The 20,551-nt window shown below is 43.2% G+C and overlaps 1 protein-coding gene across 1 annotated transcript in view; it reads right to left on the reverse strand.

The window, feature by feature from the left end:
* Window positions 1-388: 388 nt before the first annotated feature.
* The window catches only part of arap2 (ArfGAP with RhoGAP domain, ankyrin repeat and PH domain 2), a gene marked incomplete at both ends in the record, with an annotated part of 116,906 nt that continues 96,743 nt past the window's right edge, over window positions 389-20,551 (reverse strand). Inside the window, 10 exons of the mRNA XM_080859824.1 lie at window positions 389-1,006; window positions 1,634-1,762; window positions 5,102-5,165; window positions 5,729-5,764; window positions 7,249-7,331; window positions 9,568-9,704; window positions 11,594-11,722; window positions 15,470-15,587; window positions 16,737-16,814; window positions 19,666-19,734. Coding sequence (XP_080715950.1) covers window positions 389-1,006; window positions 1,634-1,762; window positions 5,102-5,165; window positions 5,729-5,764; window positions 7,249-7,331; window positions 9,568-9,704; window positions 11,594-11,722; window positions 15,470-15,587; window positions 16,737-16,814; window positions 19,666-19,734 — 1,461 coding nt within the window. The remainder of the gene's footprint in view (window positions 1,007-1,633; window positions 1,763-5,101; window positions 5,166-5,728; window positions 5,765-7,248; window positions 7,332-9,567; window positions 9,705-11,593; window positions 11,723-15,469; window positions 15,588-16,736; window positions 16,815-19,665; window positions 19,735-20,551) is intronic.

Raw genomic sequence — 20,551 nt, forward strand, 5'->3', positions numbered from 1 at the left:
ACACACTCACACAATGTTACAAAACTCCCTTAAAATCCTGACAATTCCATTCACATCCAAAAATACATCTTTATGTTCACTGTCATCATTCCCTCTAGTTTCTTAAAGAAGTCTTTGGTCTATGGAGATACATGACGCTTGATCAACTAATACACAAAATCTCAGGTAAAAAAAGACAACATAAACAAAGCATACAAAATTGATCATGGGCTATAAATAATATTATTAAAACACAAATATCAGGAACCTTTGGCAACGTACACGTGTAGTTAAAAAAATTCAAAGTGTAATGTAAGTACAGCACACACTCGATGACTTATTTACCCACTCGTTTACAGAATCACTCGTTTTACTCAATCACTCTCTCCTCTTCCCACTGCTCTTTGGTTCAACTCTCATCCTTTTGACTGCGGCCTGACTTGCTGAGGACAGTGCTGAGTTCGTTGAGGAGGTTAGGGGGTAACTGCGCTCCACCTGTCCCCAGCATGGCCTTCTTCTGCAGGGCCAGGCCAGGAGGCACTGCCCCTGTGAAAGGCAATGGAGCTCTGGGAGAATGGTGAGCTCCAGTGGGGGACAAGCCATGCAGCTGTACCTTGGCTGCAGTTATTTTGGTTGATCTTAGGTTGGTCACTGGTTGGTGGCCTCCGACGGCTGGAATTTGAAGTTTAGAGTTTGGTTGCTGTGTTCTACTGCCCACCATTTTGTTTCTTGGCTCAGGCTGGCTTGGTCGAACACTTTCTGTCTTTCGCGCAGGGTCGGTATGGATTTTCCCACCAATCTCCATTTTGCTGGTTAAGTCAGACTGGTTTGTTTCTTTGGCAGCCATTTTGTGCTTAGGGTGAGTTTGGTTTGCTCCATGGGCAGTCATTTGGGCTCCAACACCAGGCACCTCCTTCTGTTTCAGTGACTTTGCTATGAGAGCAGCATTGCGTTGGTGAATGGTTTCCATTGGGCGGTTTGGTTTCGTGTCCCCACGGTAAATATCGAGGGACGCCTTCCTCTTTGTCTAGCAGATAATGACAAACAACACAAATCAAAAACGACAGAACAATGGAGTACTCTGAGAACATTACAAATGTGGCTTAGGATCTTAACTATGAGTTGAAGCTAGCGTTGGTCAAACACAGTCAACACTGACCACCTCCTGAACTGTTGTAGGAGTTTACGTGTACAGCATTTTGTATTTCAATTTGATAACTAATGACTCCAGCTGAACCCTCTGAAGAGTTAATTAGCTACAGCTTGTAAAGGCCATAACTTTCACAGGGCCACCCACATAAAAATAAATATGCAGTCTTGACCCCCTCCAGATGTGCCAATCAACTGATCCATGCACTTCAAAATAACCTTTAAATACCCAGAATCACATACAAGCAACATAACTGAGTAATGAGTATGCATTGTCTGACAAAAGCCTTCTAACCGAGGCTAGAGAGAGAACCCCATTTTATACATGCAATTCATGCACAAGTAACTCATACATTTGAATATACTTAGATGTAAATATAATAATACATAGTTGTTAATGGAAATACATTTCAATGTAAAAGAAACCTAAATCTAGCAAACACTCTGCTCTCAGAAGGATTAAGGGATACAGCTCTTCAGGGCAAATCATCAAGAAGCCTCTCACCTCCACTGGGCCTTGGGTCATGGTTTGGGTAGACCCTCTTCTGATGGCCGGCACGACCCGCTGAATGGTGCCAGACGGGCACACCGCTCCCCAATCCACCCCATCTTTGGGCCAAAGGTCGCTACCATGCTGCAGAGGCAAAATGCAGACCACACCGCATTATAACATGACTCAGTAAGGTTCAGAGGTCTTTGGAAATTCTGCTCAGGAGCATTTCAACATTTAGTACAATGTACAACACAACCTTGCCAACTCATTCTGCCCAACTGCATTCACAGCCTGCTTCTTTTTTGTCCACAAACTGTATAAATAACAAAAGGCTTACTGCTGTGCTGAGGGTGAGGTGATGGTTATGATTTGAGATTTAGGTTTGGGTTTTGGATGAGGACGAGGATTACAGTGAGGTCATACTTGGGGTTAACTAACAATTAATTAGCAAGGAGCTCCCAATTCAAACTGAATAAAAGGTGTTTGGTTGTTTAAAGATGTTGTCCTGATTGACTGTAGAGTGTTTTAGGGGAATAACTTATTTAAATTGTTGCCACTGGCACTTGAATCTATTTTAGTGGCCCTACAAAGTCAATGCCATTCCACACAAATGTACCAACTTCTTAAATGCATTTCTGGGAGAGCCCAAGTTTCATAGGTTGTACATATACATGAAGCCTATATGTTACATGAAGGACTCTGATTGTGTGCATTCCTGCTGGGATCTTTGGAGCTCATTGTGACAGTTTCATGAGCCGTTCTTGTGGATCCTACCGCCCAGCTGGAAGCAAAGCATCAAAGATTCACAGCATCATCTTCATTCAACACTGGTCCCCTCAGATGCGGGGCATTCCGCCAGAGCTGATGCATGCTGGGTGCTGCGCTTCCCCAAAACAGCTCCAGTTTCCAGAGCATGACAACAAAGTATGCCTCTGCTGATGACCTCATGTGTTTGTTTATACGTCTCTTTGTGTGTGGGTATGGATTGCCTTGGCAATGCTGTAGGTCAGACCAGTCGCGTGATCTTCCAACTCAGAACAACAGCAGCAAAACCAGCAAACAAACAACAACAACAACAAAACGTGTTTCAAGTGGATACCAAAAACAAAAAGACACCTTCAACTCTTGAACCTTAATTTTTTTTTTCTGCACCCTCACCCTGTTTTTTTTAATGGACAGATATATATTGTTGATGTATTCTGTTTCTATGGAAACTGCATCACAGAACAAGGCCCTGTTTGTGGCTTGGAGTATAGCGAGCGATACCATCCAGAAGGTAGAGTCAGGATCCTTCAGGCTGGCTCTGGGCCTTCATCATATGGCATGAACTTCCAAGGCATGACCTTTCATCCCTGACCTCTTCTTGTTTCCGAAAAATCATGAAAAAGAGCGGAGTATTGCCTACTGCTGTACTGACTGCCAGAAACCGCCAGTGAGACAAAAAAAAACTAGCACAGTCTGTGCCTGCCGAAGCCCTCTTCAGACAACCAGAATTAAAGGGAAACAAGTCTTCGCTTTTTTCTTTTTTCCATTTGTTAAATAAAAAGAACGAGTCTGGTGAGAGGGGTTGTAAAGAGAGCGGCAATGAAAAGCCGAACAGAGGATCTGTAAAGTGCAGATAAGAGTTGAGCATTAGCCAGAGAGGGTATACAGATCAAAACAATGTCTGAATCAATCCTCTCCCTCGGTTTGTTCCATCCTTGCATTATTTAACAGAGACTGTGTGTGTGTGTGTGTGTGTGTGTGTGTGTGTGTGTGTGTGTGTATGTTCATGAGTGTGAAATGTGAATGTATGATTATGTGAGTGTGAATATTTGAATTATGAATCTGTGTGTGTGTGTGTGTGTGTGTGTGTGTGTGGGTGTGTGTGTGCGTGCATGCTTTGTCAGCTCTAGCTGCTAAGAGCCCTTAGTCTCATCCAGGGAGGGTGATGAAGCCAAGATCGCAGCAGTCTATGCAACCTTATTCCTGCCGAGAGACTTTCCACAGATAATGTGATGTATGCTCATGCCGAAACTACAGAAAAAAAAAAGTTAGAGTTTGCGTTTCAAGCGCTTTTTTTTGTTCTTTCAGTGTATTTCCTATTCAATCTAACACTGGGGCTCACATGCTTTTTCAGATGGCATCATATTCTCCTTTTTTGCAAAAGCTCTGTGTATGGGAGTAGAACAAGGACACAAGGCTTTAAAGGAACATTTGTACAAAGCTAGCCAATTTTTACGTTTGGGAACCAGTGATTGTGGTAGAAGGGAAATCCATAGAATATTAATCAATTCATGCAACTTCTTCTTTGACAGATTATGACGCAATGGGTTCAACACCGACGTCAAATAGAATAACCCACGGAGATTTGTGGAAAACAACTAAAGTGGATTTTGCAGTTGTATACACACTTTGAAAGAAAAATATATTCTGACAACATTTCAGATTTTGTTGGCTTGCCTCTACAGAACCTAGAAAGGTTGCACAAAGGGCCCCCTCCTCCAGTTCACTGCAGGCTGTAACCATTTCTGAGGTCTGCTTTTGTAGGCACCAATTCATTGCAACATCCTCAAATTAATTTTGATGGCAAATGCTTATGTGAAGGAGAGATAAACACACGTGTCATTCCCAGCCCAGAATATTAACTAAGTCGTTTTGTTATCCAAAACGAAAATGTAAGAACGACTTCTTTTATCTGTGCCAACTGTGCTGATCTTGGTGTTTACAAGGCGTCTGTTGGCGCTTAGCTAATAAGCTGATCCGTAGTTTTAAACAAAATCTCCTTCATGCTTCCTCAAGTAGGAAAGAAGCCAGTTTAGGCCTGAACAAGATATTGTTTGTTTACATAAGGTCCTGTTAGCCTGCTGATAAAATCGGCCAATTTGCTGATTTGCATTTCCTGTATGTATTTTTATGCATATGCCTTGACACAGCTCACAGATAGCCCCCCCCCCACACACTCCCATGAACCTAGAACCGACCCACAGACACCCCACAACGTTCTTTCATTACTTGTCTGCCTACTCCCACGACTGGTACATAAACTGGTATAAGACCTTTTCATGGTCAGGCAGTCATTCTCTCAATCTCATGCTGGATGCTTGGGATGACTCCCTGCAGGCTGTGCGCTCGGGAATAAACTACAAAAACGTTGACCCGTCTCCCTGGCCTTTCTTCAGGTGTTAGCGTGTGCATTAGATTCCATCAATGCATCTGCACACTTACATTCACATGCATTCAAACCTTGCTTTGATAAATTGTATATGTTGTATATGTACTATACCTGATGGTATAGTATTGATAACATAGTATTGAATAGTTTGTATAGTATAGTTGGTATAACAAAGCATGCTTTTTTTCAGTGTGTGTTGCCTTGGTGCTGAACCTATGACCTTGGTGTGGTTAGCGAAAGCGTGCCTGTTGAGCCTTAGGATCACCTCTTGATGAACCTGAAGATAGACCAGTTTTAGGCAGTGCAGAGCAGCGCCAGAAGCTCACCTTTGATCGAATAATACAGGTGACCCAGTCCAGGCGAGACTCTTTGCTGTCACAGCAGAAATACCTGTGGTGGACATAGAGTGAATGAAACAAATGAACGAGGCCTGACTCCATGAAGAACTAAAATAAACAAACAAATGAATCATGATTCCATTTGGTCAATGACCCAAATTAATGAACCATCATTAACTCAACAAATAGCTGAATGAATAAAAAGAATATGAGTTTGTATGGAATTCCTGAAAGAACGACTCTTAGTAAATCAATTTGGATTGATGCATTAGCTAAAACAGGTAAATAATCAGAATGATCAATTTCATGTCAATTACATCAATTACGGTTAAATCAGAGGCCATTAGTTTACGAAACATCCTGGACAGCATTCTGTAGAATCCGTTTCTGTAGAAGCCACAGCAGCTTTTCTGCTTGGCTTAACCTCCCATAATATGCAGAAACACACAGCAACACAATTTCCTTTGGCTGCTTGACTCATTTCCCAAACTTAATGGATACAATATTTTTTTTTCTCTCTGTGTCCTTCCCCTCCATTGAGTCTGTTTACCAGAAAACGCAGAGGTATAAAGGGTCATCGACCATCTGATTTGTGAGCTGGCGAACTGCACTCACCATTGCTGTTTTTCCGTAAACACTGTGAAACCCCAACTATATTGAGAGAAAGGGAAAAAGAGAGGGAGAGAGGGAGGGAGAGAGAGGGAGAAAGACTCAAACAATGCAATTTGCTTCAGTTGGACATTGGCCTGGTATTGATTTAGAAATATAACAGAACAGGCTATTTCACTTTGCTACTGTGTTACCATGATATTGTTAAGATAAAAACCTTTACACTGAGCTTGTCTCCCAGCTTCACAGAGTGATTCTTAATTGTTTTTTTTTTTTACCTTGAATTAAATTGTTTCACAAATGCGACTTATCTTATTAAAGTCTGTACAACAGATCAGTCATGCAAAGGTATGTTTTTTTTTTCTAATCTAATCTTATTTTCGAAATCTAATTTACTAGAGGTTTATGTGTGCAAATCCAGGTGCCAATTCGATGTTACCCCTAAACTAATTTGAGTTCACTCTGAAAGAATTTCCTAAGCTTATCTTCTAATTTTCTTCTAAATGAGCAACATGGAATGGCTTGCCAATTTTCATATTCAAAGGCTTTTGTTGATATCAAGTCTGCATCTACAAACCTTACTGAAGGGTCTTGAATATAGAGTCTGCTTCAAAGCTTGATAGTAATTTTGCGATGACTGCGAACACGGCCAAAATCCAGTATTCAGTTGGATATGACTCTGTATCGCCTTATATATCTACCGTCTCTTGCTTTGTCCATCTCTATCCTTCCCCGAGATCCCTCCAATCTCCCCATTCTCCTTCCAACCATCTTTATCACTCTTACTCAAGCAAATCGGGCCGTTTAACTTAGGGGCCTCAGACCATTTTTCACACTTTCTTCCCACTGTACACAACGAATTATGAAGGATGGTAATTGGGGGAAAGCTATTGTTTTTTTTTCTCTGTTGACAGAAGCCATGAATTACAATAACACAACATTATTAAAACTAAACAAAGTTGCCGCAATACATCCCATTTCCTAGCGAGAGTGAAAGAGAATTTAAAAAAGAGGGTGCCAGAGAGGGTTTTGTTAAAGGGTGATTACATTTAATCAATTGTATTACCAAGTAAAATAAATGGAAGCCAGCGGCCATTTTGATAGGCCCGTTCTGTTGACACACTCCGAGCGGAACGTCGGGGCCATACATCTTTCGAGAAGACGGGAGAAAGGGGAACAAACGAGAAAGCGGGCTTCACAGATGAGGACGACGCAATAATGCACAAATAATTAAAAATCCATCTTAATAATGCTTATAGCAATTCCATTACGTCCCTCAATTTGCCCAAACTAATGTTGACTAATAGCGTTCATGTCGCACCACTCTTTTGAAGACATTTTAATGCATAGGCGCCTGCCAAGTTGCTAAAATTAATGGCAGCGTCCTCGTGTGCTCACTTGAATGCTCATTCCCTGCTCTGCATCTATTCGCTTTCCATCTGGGTCATTATGACATCATGAGGGCTCAGGGTAAAGCGTCTTCAGGTGTGGTTTAGAACGTGGCCCACTTTCTCTGGAGCCTTTACCTGTTTGGCGGCTTCACCTTCTTCCTCATGCCCAGGTAGCACTTCACCGACTTCAAAGGCACCTCTCTCTCTGGCTTAGTGCTCTGAAACAAACAAGGCACACAAAAAAACACATCTCAGAAAAAGAACGAAAAAAATGAAATAAATGCTTTTACTCTGTATTGGTTTTTTATCAACCTACCTAATTGGCTGTCTTATCTTTTAAAACCTGATGGTTCTGAACTGTCTGTTTTATTATGCTGCCTCTGTAAAGCATTTTGTAACATGGAGTTTGTGCTCAATAAATAAAGTTTATAATTATTAAGCAACAAACTCGTGAGAAATCACACCTGTCAGTAATAGACACAGAATGACATAACATGAGATGACACATTTTTTTGATACACTTAATGTTCAGATGACTGTTGCTAATAGCTGTAGTTTAATATGTCGTTTTGAGGGGAAGTAGCCAAGAAGACGTACGGCTGTAATGTATGTGAACAATACGAAAGAAACATACTGGTGATGTGTTTGAAATCATTTCTGACAATGAAGAAAATTCCTCACCTGACCACCGAAGGACGTGCCTCCTATACATTACTGTTCCATTTAAGCTATTTCTTTATGTAAAATCTTCAGTGGTCACCACCCTGATTTCTGGCTAACCTCACAACCATTCTATGTGTGACGTTAAGTAGATTATACAAAGAATTTAAAATGAATTAGTGAAACATAAATATAACCTTCTTACCCTCTATTATGCTTTTATTTTTACTTAATACTTCTTGTTCTTTAAATTGGCTTGAAACTACATTTCGAAAGGAACCTATATGCACACACGATCACCACACACACACACACACACACACACACACACACACCATGTGCACAACCACACATGCACACACATGGCAATTCAAACCCGTCAGCCCCGCACAGTGTCCCCCGATGCTGGGTTTAAAGAAACAATAAAAGAAACCTATTCTTCGAGAATATCAATTAAATTTCCGCAAGACTGATAATTTCCACCTTCCCAGTGTGATAATTAGCCACATTCTGAAGCAGGCTTACATTAGGCTAATTAAGAAAAGAACAGCCTTCATTCAGAGTGGTTTCGCCTCTTTGCCCACCACCCCCTACCCCTCCAACCTCCCTCAGATCAATTATTAACACATCTTCACACACTTCTACAAACTACATCTTAACTGGTGCGTTATGCATCATATACCTTGGGGAGGCCTTGGGGTGCATGTGTGTGTATTAATGCGTGTGTGTGTGTGTGTAGAGGTGTGTGTGTGTGTGTGTGTGTGTGTGTGTGTGTGAGTGAGAGAGAGAGAGAAAGAGAGAGAGGAAAGTCGGGAGGAGAAAGTGCTATTGCCTCAAGCTAAATGTTGTGAATTCCTCTTCCATCTGTTGTAGTATTTGTATATCTTTCCTTACTATGAAATGGGGAAAATGTCTTTTCCTACTTTTTGACATGAAGAATGTAGAACATTTGTTTAATATGACATTGCAGCCTTTATCCTGACAGCATCTCACCAACAAGCCCTTTACTTCTTAAGACATAAGGATCAGTTGTAGTATAGCCTTGGTTCACCTGTTCCATCAATTAATGAATTACCGCAAAGTACAACCAATGTCTGAATGAAAGAGACAAAGGGTTTCCATACATAAACACACACACAGTCATACACATGTATGCACAGACATTTATGAAGGCATACCCAGGCACACACACACACAAAGGCATAAACATCCATGTCTACCCACATATATTTCAGACAGTCACACACACGCTGGTGAGTTTGATGGCTCGGTGCTTGGCATTAGCAATTAGAGACAATTAAGAGTTTGCATTGCTTGGCTGCTGTGATTGTTAGTGGCTGTTTGTTTTCAGTCCATGCCTCTGGCCCTCCAGGCGAGAGTGAGAGGCCAAACAGAGTGAGGGAGGGAGGGAAGGCATTGAGAGGAACACTACATGTTCTCTTTGCAGTGGTGTTGAATGCGAGATGCTTTTATGCCCATTCAAATAGCAAAATAAAACAAATTCTAATTCATCATGCCAGCACAGACCAAAAAAAGATTAGTAAGTAAAAGATTAGTAAGACTAGTAGAACAGATAGACTAGTAGACTAGTATACCAGTAGACCAGTAGACTAGTAAGACAAGTAGACCAGTAGACTAGTAGACCAGTAGACTAGTAGACCAGTAGACTAGTAGTCTAGTAGACTAGGAGACTAGGAGACTATGAGACTAGTAGACTAGCACTGTAGTTTTTGCCCACACAGAAAGAAAATGGTGGGGCGAGTGTGAGATTGAATGAAACATGTTGGTACCCACTTTCATGTCTTTGTACAGGACAAGCTTCTTGTCTTTGAGCATCAGGTAGCGGTCCTGGAACTTGTTGCTTGAAAGCAGCTTGGAAGATCCGTCTTTGAACTTCACCTGCTCCCCCTTCATTGAGTCCTTCAGTCTCTCTGTGAACAAGCACACACACCAGACAAACACACGCACACGTACACAGACATATAAGAGGCCACACATACACACAATCACCCACCAAACCACCACTCCAAACCACCCCCACCGCCCAACACACACACACACACACACACACACACACACACACACACACACACACACACACACACACACACACACACACACACACACACACACACACACACACACACACATTCAGGTACACATACACATACATGCACATATAACCAACCAACACATATGCACAAAGACCCACCCAAATACCCACCCACATGCACACAAACAAAAAGCGCTCAGCCTTTCCCGTATCTTCCACATGATATGCTTACATACAGTATATAAAATATACATCCATCCATACACCATGCATTAATGCACTCTATGGGATATAACAGTAACTCAGTCCACGGATGTGGAAAGACTAATAGATATGTATTCCACATGGATAAGCTTAGCCCCTGAGTCATTGCTCTCTTAGAGGGTAAAAAAAACAGGCTCCACATGATATTACTGTTCAATAAAAGGCCATTAAAAGGGCCGGTCCTTCCTATTGTCTTCTCTTACTGATGTGGTTAATGGCTTGCAGAGCTGAGGAAAGGAAAAGGATTAAGCTCAAGCAACTTGTTCAAGAAAAAAATGTATTCCTGTTCCTTTCAGTAAGGGTACTGGAAGAATCAATTAATAGTGTGTTGCTGGAGAGCGGATTAGAATCGTGAGTAGATATGAAGGCAGTCACTGTTTTTGTGGTTGAAATGCGCAGCGTCTAGAAACAACATTACAGCGGACAATGCACTGCAGAATATGAATATTGTGGTACTAGGCAAACACCAAAGAGGAAATAAAAGGGAGGAACCACTGGCCCTTAAGAGCTGTGGCTGCTCAGTGAGCATATAGGCATGCTAGTCTCAGAGCTGTGGCTGCTCAGGTATGCTAGTCTCAGAGCTGTGGCTGCTCAGTGAGCATATAGGTATGCTAGTCTCAGAGATGTGGCTGCTCAGGTATGCTAGTCTCAGAGCTGTGGCTGCTCAGGTATGCTAGTCTCAGAGCTGTGGCTGCTCAGGTATGCTAGTCTCAGAGCTGTGGCTGCTCAGTGAGCATATAGGTAGGCTAGTGTCAGGGAGTCCAAGCAAGCTTCTGTACAAGTTCCAATTCAGCATGTGTTTGGAACTGCTCCCATTTATGGCAAATCAGCAGCTTTAGCGTGGATAGGGGGCGTATTGGACATAATGGTGATGATGGAGGGGTGATGGGCTGGTGATGGGCTGCGCGTGTGGGCCAGACAGCTGTGCCTGCGCGGGCCAGACTGCTGTACCCGTGCAGGCCAGACTGCTGTACCTGTGTGGGCCAGACTGCTGTACCTGTGTGGGCCAGACTGCTGTACCCGTGCAGGCCAGACTGCTGTACCTGTGTGGGCCAGACTGCTGTACCTGTGTGGGCCAGACTGCTGTACCTGCACGGGCCAGACTGCTGTACCTGTGTGGGCCAGACTGCTGTACCTGTGTGGGCCAGACTGCTGTACCTGTGTGGGCCAGACTGCTGTACCTGTGTGGGCCAGACTGCTGTACCTGTGTGGGCCAGACTGCTGTACCTGTGTGGGCCAGACTGCTGTACCTGTGTTGGCCAGACTGCTGTACCTGTTTGGGCCAGACTGCTGTACCTGTGTGGGCCAGACTGCTGTACTTGTGTGGGCCAGACTGCTGTACCTGTGTGGGCCAGACTGCTGTACCTGTGTGGGCCAGACTGCTGTACCTGTGTGGGCCAGACTGTTGTACCTGTGTGGGCCAGACTGCTGTACCTCTGTGGGCCAGACTGCTGTATGTGTATGGGCCAGACTGCGGTATGTGTGTGGGCCAGACTGCTATACCTGCACGGGCTGGGGGTAGCTTGGCGCCTGGAAACTTTTTGACGATCAGAAACGCAGAGCCGGGGTCTTCCAAGGAGCTCCACTCTAAGACCTGTTCCAGAATCTTCTCTTTGTAGTGCAGGGGTCGTTCTGTGTCCAAAAAAAACCCAGTGCATAAAGCTTATATTATTTCCAGAGAACAAAGAATTTCAGAAAGTACTTTATTTAATTATGCTATTTAAAGGCACCCAGTGCAACTTTATATAAACATTCAATGACACATAGTAAGTTTCAATAACTCCATACCATTACATTTCGACATTCAAGGAGCAAAGATGAGACGTCGTTGTGTGGTGAGAACTGATAGAAAATCGTAAACAACAACAATCGCCGGTGTGGAGAGGCCATTTTTCCATTGACTGGAATCCTGCTTTATTTATTGTAGGTAACAAAAAATAAAGAAAATGGCGGCGATTGTTGTTGTTATCGATTTTCTATCAGTTCTCACCACACAACGACATCTTATCTTTGCTCCTTGAATGTCGATATGTAATCGTATGGAGTTATTGAAACTTACTACGTGTAAAAAAGACTAGAAATTGAATGTTTATTTTTAAGCCTCGAAAGTTGCACTGGGTGCCTTTAACAAGAAGGACATTTTACACATTACTAACCCTTCTCCTCTACCTAATTCAAAAGTTTTAAGTAAATCTGTTCATGGAATGTAATCATATGTACGTAAGTACACTGCACTTAACAACACATTAAGTTACAACTACCTATTACATTGAGCGAAAAAACATCTTAATAGACAATGTAACAGTATTCAGTCTTTCTTGTGTAATGTTATAACCTTGTCATGCTAACTTATTAATAACAGCTAAATACTAATTACCACTAATGTTTGTCAGTGAACTTAGATGTACAAAAAAAAAGAAGACCATTATGGGTAAAAGGCCATTAGTGTAGGTTTACATAGAAAGAAAAATAATGTTCACGGTTGACTGCAAAGATATTAGATTTAATTTCTTGCTGTTACTTCACCACCATGCTGTCCCAAAACTGTGCTTAGCATCAAGTGTAGAGTGTAATGCTTAGTGTCGTATGGGAACCCCATCAAATAAAAAATGAAAAACCCATTACAAACCATTTGCTATTTTTTTTCTCTTCTTGCCCTCTTTCCATCACTTTTATAATTATGTACTTCAATTTCGCAATTATCCTAAGCAAATCTGAACATGATTAGAAAACACAGTCATGTGCAAAATAGACCCATTATCAAGCTCTCATTTGTGAACAGGATAACACGGATGAAATCCGTAACGTGTACGTACACTCACAAACACGTACGCAAACACTTGTTCAAACACACACACACTGTTCTTCTTTTTCATCAATCCAATCACATCTAATTTTTTAGTTCTTTCGAATGGGAGACAGCCCCCTAACACGCACGACTAATTTATAATGGGTGTGAGACAACCAAAGGGACCTGGGACTGTCTCCCGGGCGCGCCACTAAATATCTTCAGAAACACCAAACCGAACCAAACACCAAACCGTCACGCAACTCGCCCCACCCCTCAAGCGCCCCCTTTTCATCAGTAGCTTTGTCTCTGGTGTGCTGTGCAATCTTAGCAATAGGAGGCGCGATATGAACTAATGTAGCTCTGCGGCAGCTGTACACTTTTCCAAAAGTTACACGGCTCACAGATTTTCCTCACGTGTCCCCATTTCAGACAGTGGAGCTGGAATTGGCTGAGATGATTTCACCATCCAGCGCATTTGTAGGCTTTAAATTTTTCAACGGCGGGACAGTATTTGAAAGTTTGCGTGCAACCATCAAACATTCAAGCAAAAACAGTTTTTTAGTTTTTTTTTGGAATGGACAGTATATTTTAGATGCTGGAGCTCTGGGGTATAAGTATACTCCATAAATGTATGACAGTATGATAACTGATTTTCATTTTTAGTGAATCACTGACTGACTGCTCACTGATATAAAATGTGCCTTTTTTTTCAAATGACTCTTATCTATCTCCATTTCAGCCTATGTGCTAATTTGAGTACAGGGTGAGTTGCAAAACAAATCCTCTCCAAGGTGCCAGACCACATTTCTACAGTACAGAAGCAGGCCCTTACCAGGACTGCTGCAGCTCACATGCCTGATCACTACTGTCCTTAAGAGGGTGCCAGGTTCGACTGCACTAACCTCAGACACTTTTAGCTTTAGCGTATTTAGCAAAACATAGGAAAGTAGTGGGGTAGGCTAGGATTGTTATTAGGCCTAGGCCTCTTGCTGTGGTTTGGTTTGGGAAGGCAGGTGTGAAGGGGAAATGTTGTGTCTCCTGTGTTCACAGTGCGGTCAAAATTAAAATGAATGGTGGTTTATGACACGTAATGGCAAATGGCGACACCAGACTACTGAAGCGGACCTAACGTCTCATTGAGGATGGACTGTCTCATTAGGGAAATGGCGAGGTGTTCTCTGACACAAGATACAGACAGATGACAGTGTGTGTGTGTGTGTGTGTGTGTGTGTGTTTCTGTCTGTGTGCACTACCAATGATAATTATATATAAATGATCATCAAGTACATACATACCAACCAACCAAAGAGGGCACATGTCCCCCCGCTACTCACTGAGCTCCACTGGCTGCCAGTAGCTGCTCGCATCAAATTCAAGTCACTTATGCTTGCCTACAAAGTGCTTACTGGGTCTGCTCCCACCTACCTAAATGCTCTTGTAAGGGCAAATGTCACACCCAGGACGCTGCGCTCATCCAGTGAGCGTCGTCTGGCACTGCCCCCAGTGCAAGCAAGGCAATCCAGACTATTCTCAGTTGTAGTTCCACGTTGGTGGAACGACCTGCCTAGCACTACCAGAGCAGGAGCGTCCCTCCCTACCTTTAAGAAACTCTTGAAGACCCAACTCTTCAAAGAGCACCTCTCTTCCTAAACTGGCACCTTGGCTCAACCTGCACTTAAGCAGCAACAGGCCCGCACTTCTTTTTTTATTCTTTCTATGTCGTTTTATAAGCAATATTTATTGTTACACCAGGTTTTTTAATGCTCTTAGCTTGATTGTTCTCCCTTGTACGTCGCTTTGGACAAAAGCGTCTGCTAAATGACTAAATGTAAATGTAAATGATACATTGTAGACATCAAGCTCAAATGGCTCCCAACCCTGCCATTCATACATATAAAAGCTGTCCGTGTCTTCACCAACAGAAAAAGCAGCACACACTTTCAATATATTTGCAACTTTGTGTCAAACATTGGATGAAATCTAATAGAAATACAAAGACAAAAGTGGAGGGTGTGACTCCGTTGCAGCTGTCAGTCTGAGTAACAGTTTGTCCATTAACAGAATCAGAGCCACACACACACACACACACACACTCTTAAAGCCACACAACTCAGAGAACAACTGCAGTGACTGAATAACATCTCACTCCATCATAATAGTGAGTGATGTTGATGGATGAGGGTGTGTGTGTGTGTGTGTGTGTGTGTGTGTGTGTGTGTGTGTGTGCAGGGAAGGAAACATTAAGGATGACTTTGGCAATTGTATTTCCTTTGTAGCTAATCCTTCATTTTGACACTCTCTCTCTCTCTCTCTCTCCCTCTCTCTCACTCCCAACCTCTCTTCTCTTTTTTCTCTTTCATGTCTGTAGATAACACGCAGACACAACAAAAGTTCAGTTCTTAATACTGTAGTTCACCTCCTAATGTCCCAATATGCAGGCTTTGGCCCGCGCACGCACACACACACACACACACACACACACACACACCCACACACACACACACACACACACACACACACACACACACACACACACACACACACACACACACACACACACACACACACACTGCCTCTGAAAAGCATACCCAGCTCTCCATTGTCAAGGACCTCATAAGTGATCCACAGGTCCTCATTTGTCCCCTTCAGGCCACTCATTCCAAGGGTGGAGCTGGCCAGCTCAGCAGAGTGCATTGTGGGAGAAACCTGCCACAAGGGGGGCACAACATGAACATTAGCCGTTGCACTCCTACCCATCTCCACAGACGCGATGAAACAGAGATCTGGGATAATCTGTGACAGGGCTAATCACAGTGTCTTTTGGACACCTTGTAAGAGAATGACATGATGTGGTAACGTGCTTATTTAATGTCTTCTTTTGGCTTTTGTTTCCCAGGGAATGACACAGCGGAGCTGTCAGCACACACGCCCTCTGCTTGAACTCAATCTCCAGGGGGTCCAAGGAGCGGGGGGTAATATTGACAAGACACACACACTCAGACACACACATGCACAAACACTCAAGGAAACAAACACAGACACACACACATGTGCACACACACACACACACACACACACACACACCCACACACCCACACACAACTAGTTTGAGCAGATTCAGGATGTTGCTGTTGTACACAAACACACAGCACACACATACCTGTACATACACATACTCACACACAAGTAGAGTGGGAAATAAAGGATGCTCCTGCTGTAAACACACACACACACACACACACACACACACACACACACAGAAACAGACACACACAAAGGTCCCCTTGGGCAGAAAGAACAGCAGTCTCGGATGACAGCTAGCAGAGGAGAGGCAGTGAAGAGGAAAGAGAGGAGTGAGAGAACAAACATAAAAGTAAAAAAAAAGACAAGGATGGGAGGGAAGAGAGAGAAAGAGGTTCTTGAGAGGAGACAAGGAGGTTAATGTCACCTTTAGACATGACAACACATCTCCACACACACACACACATAGACATAAACATGCGTTCAAAAGCCACAATTTCACACCTGCACTGTAAGTCCATTTGAGGTGCAGCTTGGTTGCTGATAAAATGCAATTACTCACACAATTAAATCCGACGGCTCTTAGATTAGCACCGCTCTAATTTATACAGCCGTGTTAAAGCCCTCAGGATTAAGATGAACCAGAGTTATGTACTCACACACACACACACTTACACACACACACACACACACACACAAGACGACACGACACGTGCACACACAAAGGAACAGATGAGACAACAATATATATACATACAAACACACACACACACACACACACACACACACACACACACACACACACACAAACACACACACACACATACAACATACCTTGACTATGCGGCAGGTCTCTGGCTCCTTTTTTTCCAGGTAAACTTCAAAGATAAGATCCCCTGCCGGAGAAAACTGCTGAACATGTGCACACACACACACACACACACGCACACACACACAAACACAAATGAGCTGTATGCAATTAGAACCTTTCCATTCATTTCCATTTATAATCAACTATAAAGCACTCAGTGCAGAGAAGTCGGCAGGGCAAAGTTCAGCTTTCTTTTGAATGAAAATTGCAGGTTGCATGCTAGCATGAAGTCAGAGAAGGCTTCACTATGAATAACCCGACGGCGTAGTTTTCTCAAGGTCACACAGATCTGCACTACTCTACAATCTCACAAAGAGCACCAGGTGAACAAAAAAACTGATGTCAATTACTCTAATTGAAATACACTCCAACTAAAGAGGGGGAGAAAAGAAAGAAAGAAAGAAAGAAAGAAAGAAAGAAGGACTAGAGACCTTGAAGAGGTCAAACTAAATAGGAAAGAAGAAAAATATTAAGACGCCAAAAGAGAACTAGGTAGAGAGAAGCGAGGTGGAGAGAGGAAGGGAAGGAGATGGAGAAAAATGGGGAGGGGGGGAGTGAGGGAGAGAAAGAGGGCATATTGACTGACAGCAGGGTCTTGAGAGGAGGGTCTAAAGGAGGTCACAGCTGACTTCCCTCGGGTTCATCTCAGCCCTGCTTGGGCTTCCCAGTCCATCCAACAAAATCACATACTGAGCAGGACACCGCATCTCTTTCTCTCTCCCTCTCTCTCTCTCTATTTTTCTTTCCATATCCTCCACTTTCTTTCCTTTCTTTCTTTCACTCTGTATCTTTGTTTTCTTCGCTTTTCATTTCACCGCCTCGCCCATTTCCACCAGAGTGTCTCCCTGACTGACAACATTGTCTGACGATGTCTGCTTTGACCTATGTTTTCATCTCTCCCTGGATGTCTCTTCCCTTTCATTGTATCTCAGTGCAACATAACAAAACAAAACCCACAGTAGTATCATAAACGATGGCCTGGTCGTAAGTCCTAACTGGATTTATCTCTCCAGCTCAGGGAGATAACCAGTGCCTAGATATACAATAGAATACAATAGAATAACCCTAGAAACAGAATAGGAGAAGCATCCCCGACCATGTATGGGTCTGAATGCCCATGGGGACCCAGGTTTGAATCCGACCCGCTGCCATTTCCCGATCCTACTCCCGATCCCACTCCCTATCTCTCTCTCCAGCTCATTTCCTGTCTGCTTTCACTATCCTGTCTGATTAGAGGCTAGAACCCCAAAAACATATCTTTAAAAAAAAATAAAAAAAAAATACTAGAATAGTAGAGAAAGGCTACCAGTGCCGCAGCCTGTAATTCCTGACTCTTTCTTGAAAGGATCTTGACAAAGCTTACAGTTATAAGTGTCGCTGAATCCCAGTGCCTCTTCCAGAAAAACATGTGTTTTTTATAAAACTGTTGTATAACATTGACTGTGACTGACTACAGAGATCCCCTAGGCATATTTGCTGTGGAAGAAAGTGTTACTCTGAAGAGGGGCATCTGCTTCTCTACAGTCGCTCTCTGTGGTCTGCCATGGCAACCTACAGGTCTGACCAACCACCATGTTGTTAAGGAGACAACCACAATGCCATTGCAACAGCAGATGGAGTCATCTAAAGAATAATGTCCACCGCCTAACATCTCCCGCTGAAAGAAAGAAAGAAAGGGGAGACTGCGACAGAAGAGTTGGGTGAGGAGAGGGAGGGAGAGAGGAGGCAAAAGTGGAAAAGAGAGAGGGAGAGATGAAGAAAAGAGAGAGAAAAGAGGGAGGAATAGGTGGAATCATGTTGAGCGGAAGGATCTAGAGAGCTGAATGGTGTGTGTGTGTATGTGTGAGGCGTGGTGCACAATGCCAAACACAGATTACAGCCCTCATGCAACGCGCAATCAGGGCTCCATTCAAGCCCAGGCATTCATAGACCAAGCTTGGTCTCCCTCTGTGGGCGTGTGGGTGTGTGTGTGAGTGTGTGTGTGTGTGCCTGCCTGCTTGCTCACCCCCTAAAACACACACACACACACACACACACACACACACACACACACACACACACACACACACACTACACAGTCACACACCACCAAGTTCGAAAACAAAAAGCACCTGTTTTGTAATCTCTCTCATCTGTGACTGCACTGAGACTATTCACAATCCTGATAAAACAATAAAAAGTCCTGAAACTTTTTTTCTCCCTCGGACGTTGTGGCTGTGTGCCGCAAATTCATTTGTTGGTTCAGGTTATCTGAACAAATTGTTTTGCCGGGAGCGCCGTCATCCAGGCATGAAGCGGCAGACAGGTGAGGTTAACGGGCACGCCGACCTCTTAGCGGGGAGCGGTGTCATCCTGCGGGATGGGCACTGCCGCACTCACCGATGACTTTGTGACCCGCGAGAGACCGCTTACAGATGGATACACAAATGCACACATGCGCAGGGGGATAGAAATGACAAGACGGGAAAAAATATGTCTTCCTGTTTCCATCAGGCTCAGGCATGCACACACACACGCACACACACACACACGCACACACACACACACACATACAAGCATATGCAACGATGCACACACATGAGGATTGAAATGACATCATCTGAAGAATCTATGTCTCTCTTAAACACACAAACACACACACACACACATGCAAACATCTCTAACTGATGAAAACTGAGGTAAACTGCGGTAAACTGCTGGTTCTAAAAAAACACAGTAAAAATGTCCCTGTATGCATGCTTTTACCAGTATGACACACCCATTTCTCCATTATGAAAATATATATACTGTATACTGTATATATAAATATATTTATTATATATATAACATACACACAAAGTTATGCCAAAGAGGCTCTGTTTAGCAGGGCGGTCTTGAGATGGGGTGACTTACTGTGGTGTCCTTCCACCTGGTGATGAAGCTGTTCTCCTTTTCCATTTGCTTGACCTGCTCCTCGTTGACCTGCGCACACATATGCAAACACAAACACGCAGAGGTAAACAGGGCAGAACATGGGCAATCGTGCCCAATCGGGCATCTGACAGCTGCTAGAGTAGGGGTCAGAGAGCCTGTGCCCTCCTCTCACACGCCACATCAACATCAGTGACATTCACAGCAAAACAGAGTGGATGTGGACAAGAGAGGAAAGATGAGCAAGATCGAAAGAAAAGAAATAAAAAGAGAGGAAGTATAGTGCGGTGTGGTGTGATATAAATATTATATAGCAAGTTTGTTTGTTGTATTTACAATCTAAATCTATTTATGTTTCTTTTTGCTATGTGATTGATCGAGAGGGAGAGAGGGAAAGAGAGAGGGAGATAAAGAGAGAGCGGGGTAAAAGGAGAGAGAGAGAGAGAGATAAAGAGAGAGAGCGTAAGAGAAAGAGAGAGAGCAGGAGAGAAAGAGAGAGAGAGAGAGAGAAAGAAAGAGAGAGTGCAGGAAAGAAAGAGAGAAAAAAAGAGCCGTGAGAGAGAAAGAGAGAACGGGAAAGAAAGAGAGAGAGAGAGTGGGAGAGAAAGAGAGAGAGTAGGAGTAAGAGAAACAAAAGGCAGACAGCGAGTTGTTGTTTTGTCTTTGTATGGGCTATGTGTGCACTTCATGCAAATGCTGTTTTGCTATTGCAGCCAAAATGTCCTTGCCAAAAAATTATGTCTGCAATAAGAGTGAGAGAGGGTGTCAGGGAGAGATAGATAGACACACAGAGAGGGACACAGAGAAAGAGAGAAAGATGGACAGATAGAAAGAGAGAGAAAATAATCAAAAACTTGCATAGTCCAAC

The sequence above is a fragment of the Sprattus sprattus genome (genome assembly GCF_963457725.1).
Source record: "Sprattus sprattus genome assembly, chromosome: 21".
In the NCBI taxonomy this organism is placed as follows: Eukaryota; Metazoa; Chordata; class Actinopteri; order Clupeiformes; family Clupeidae; genus Sprattus; species Sprattus sprattus.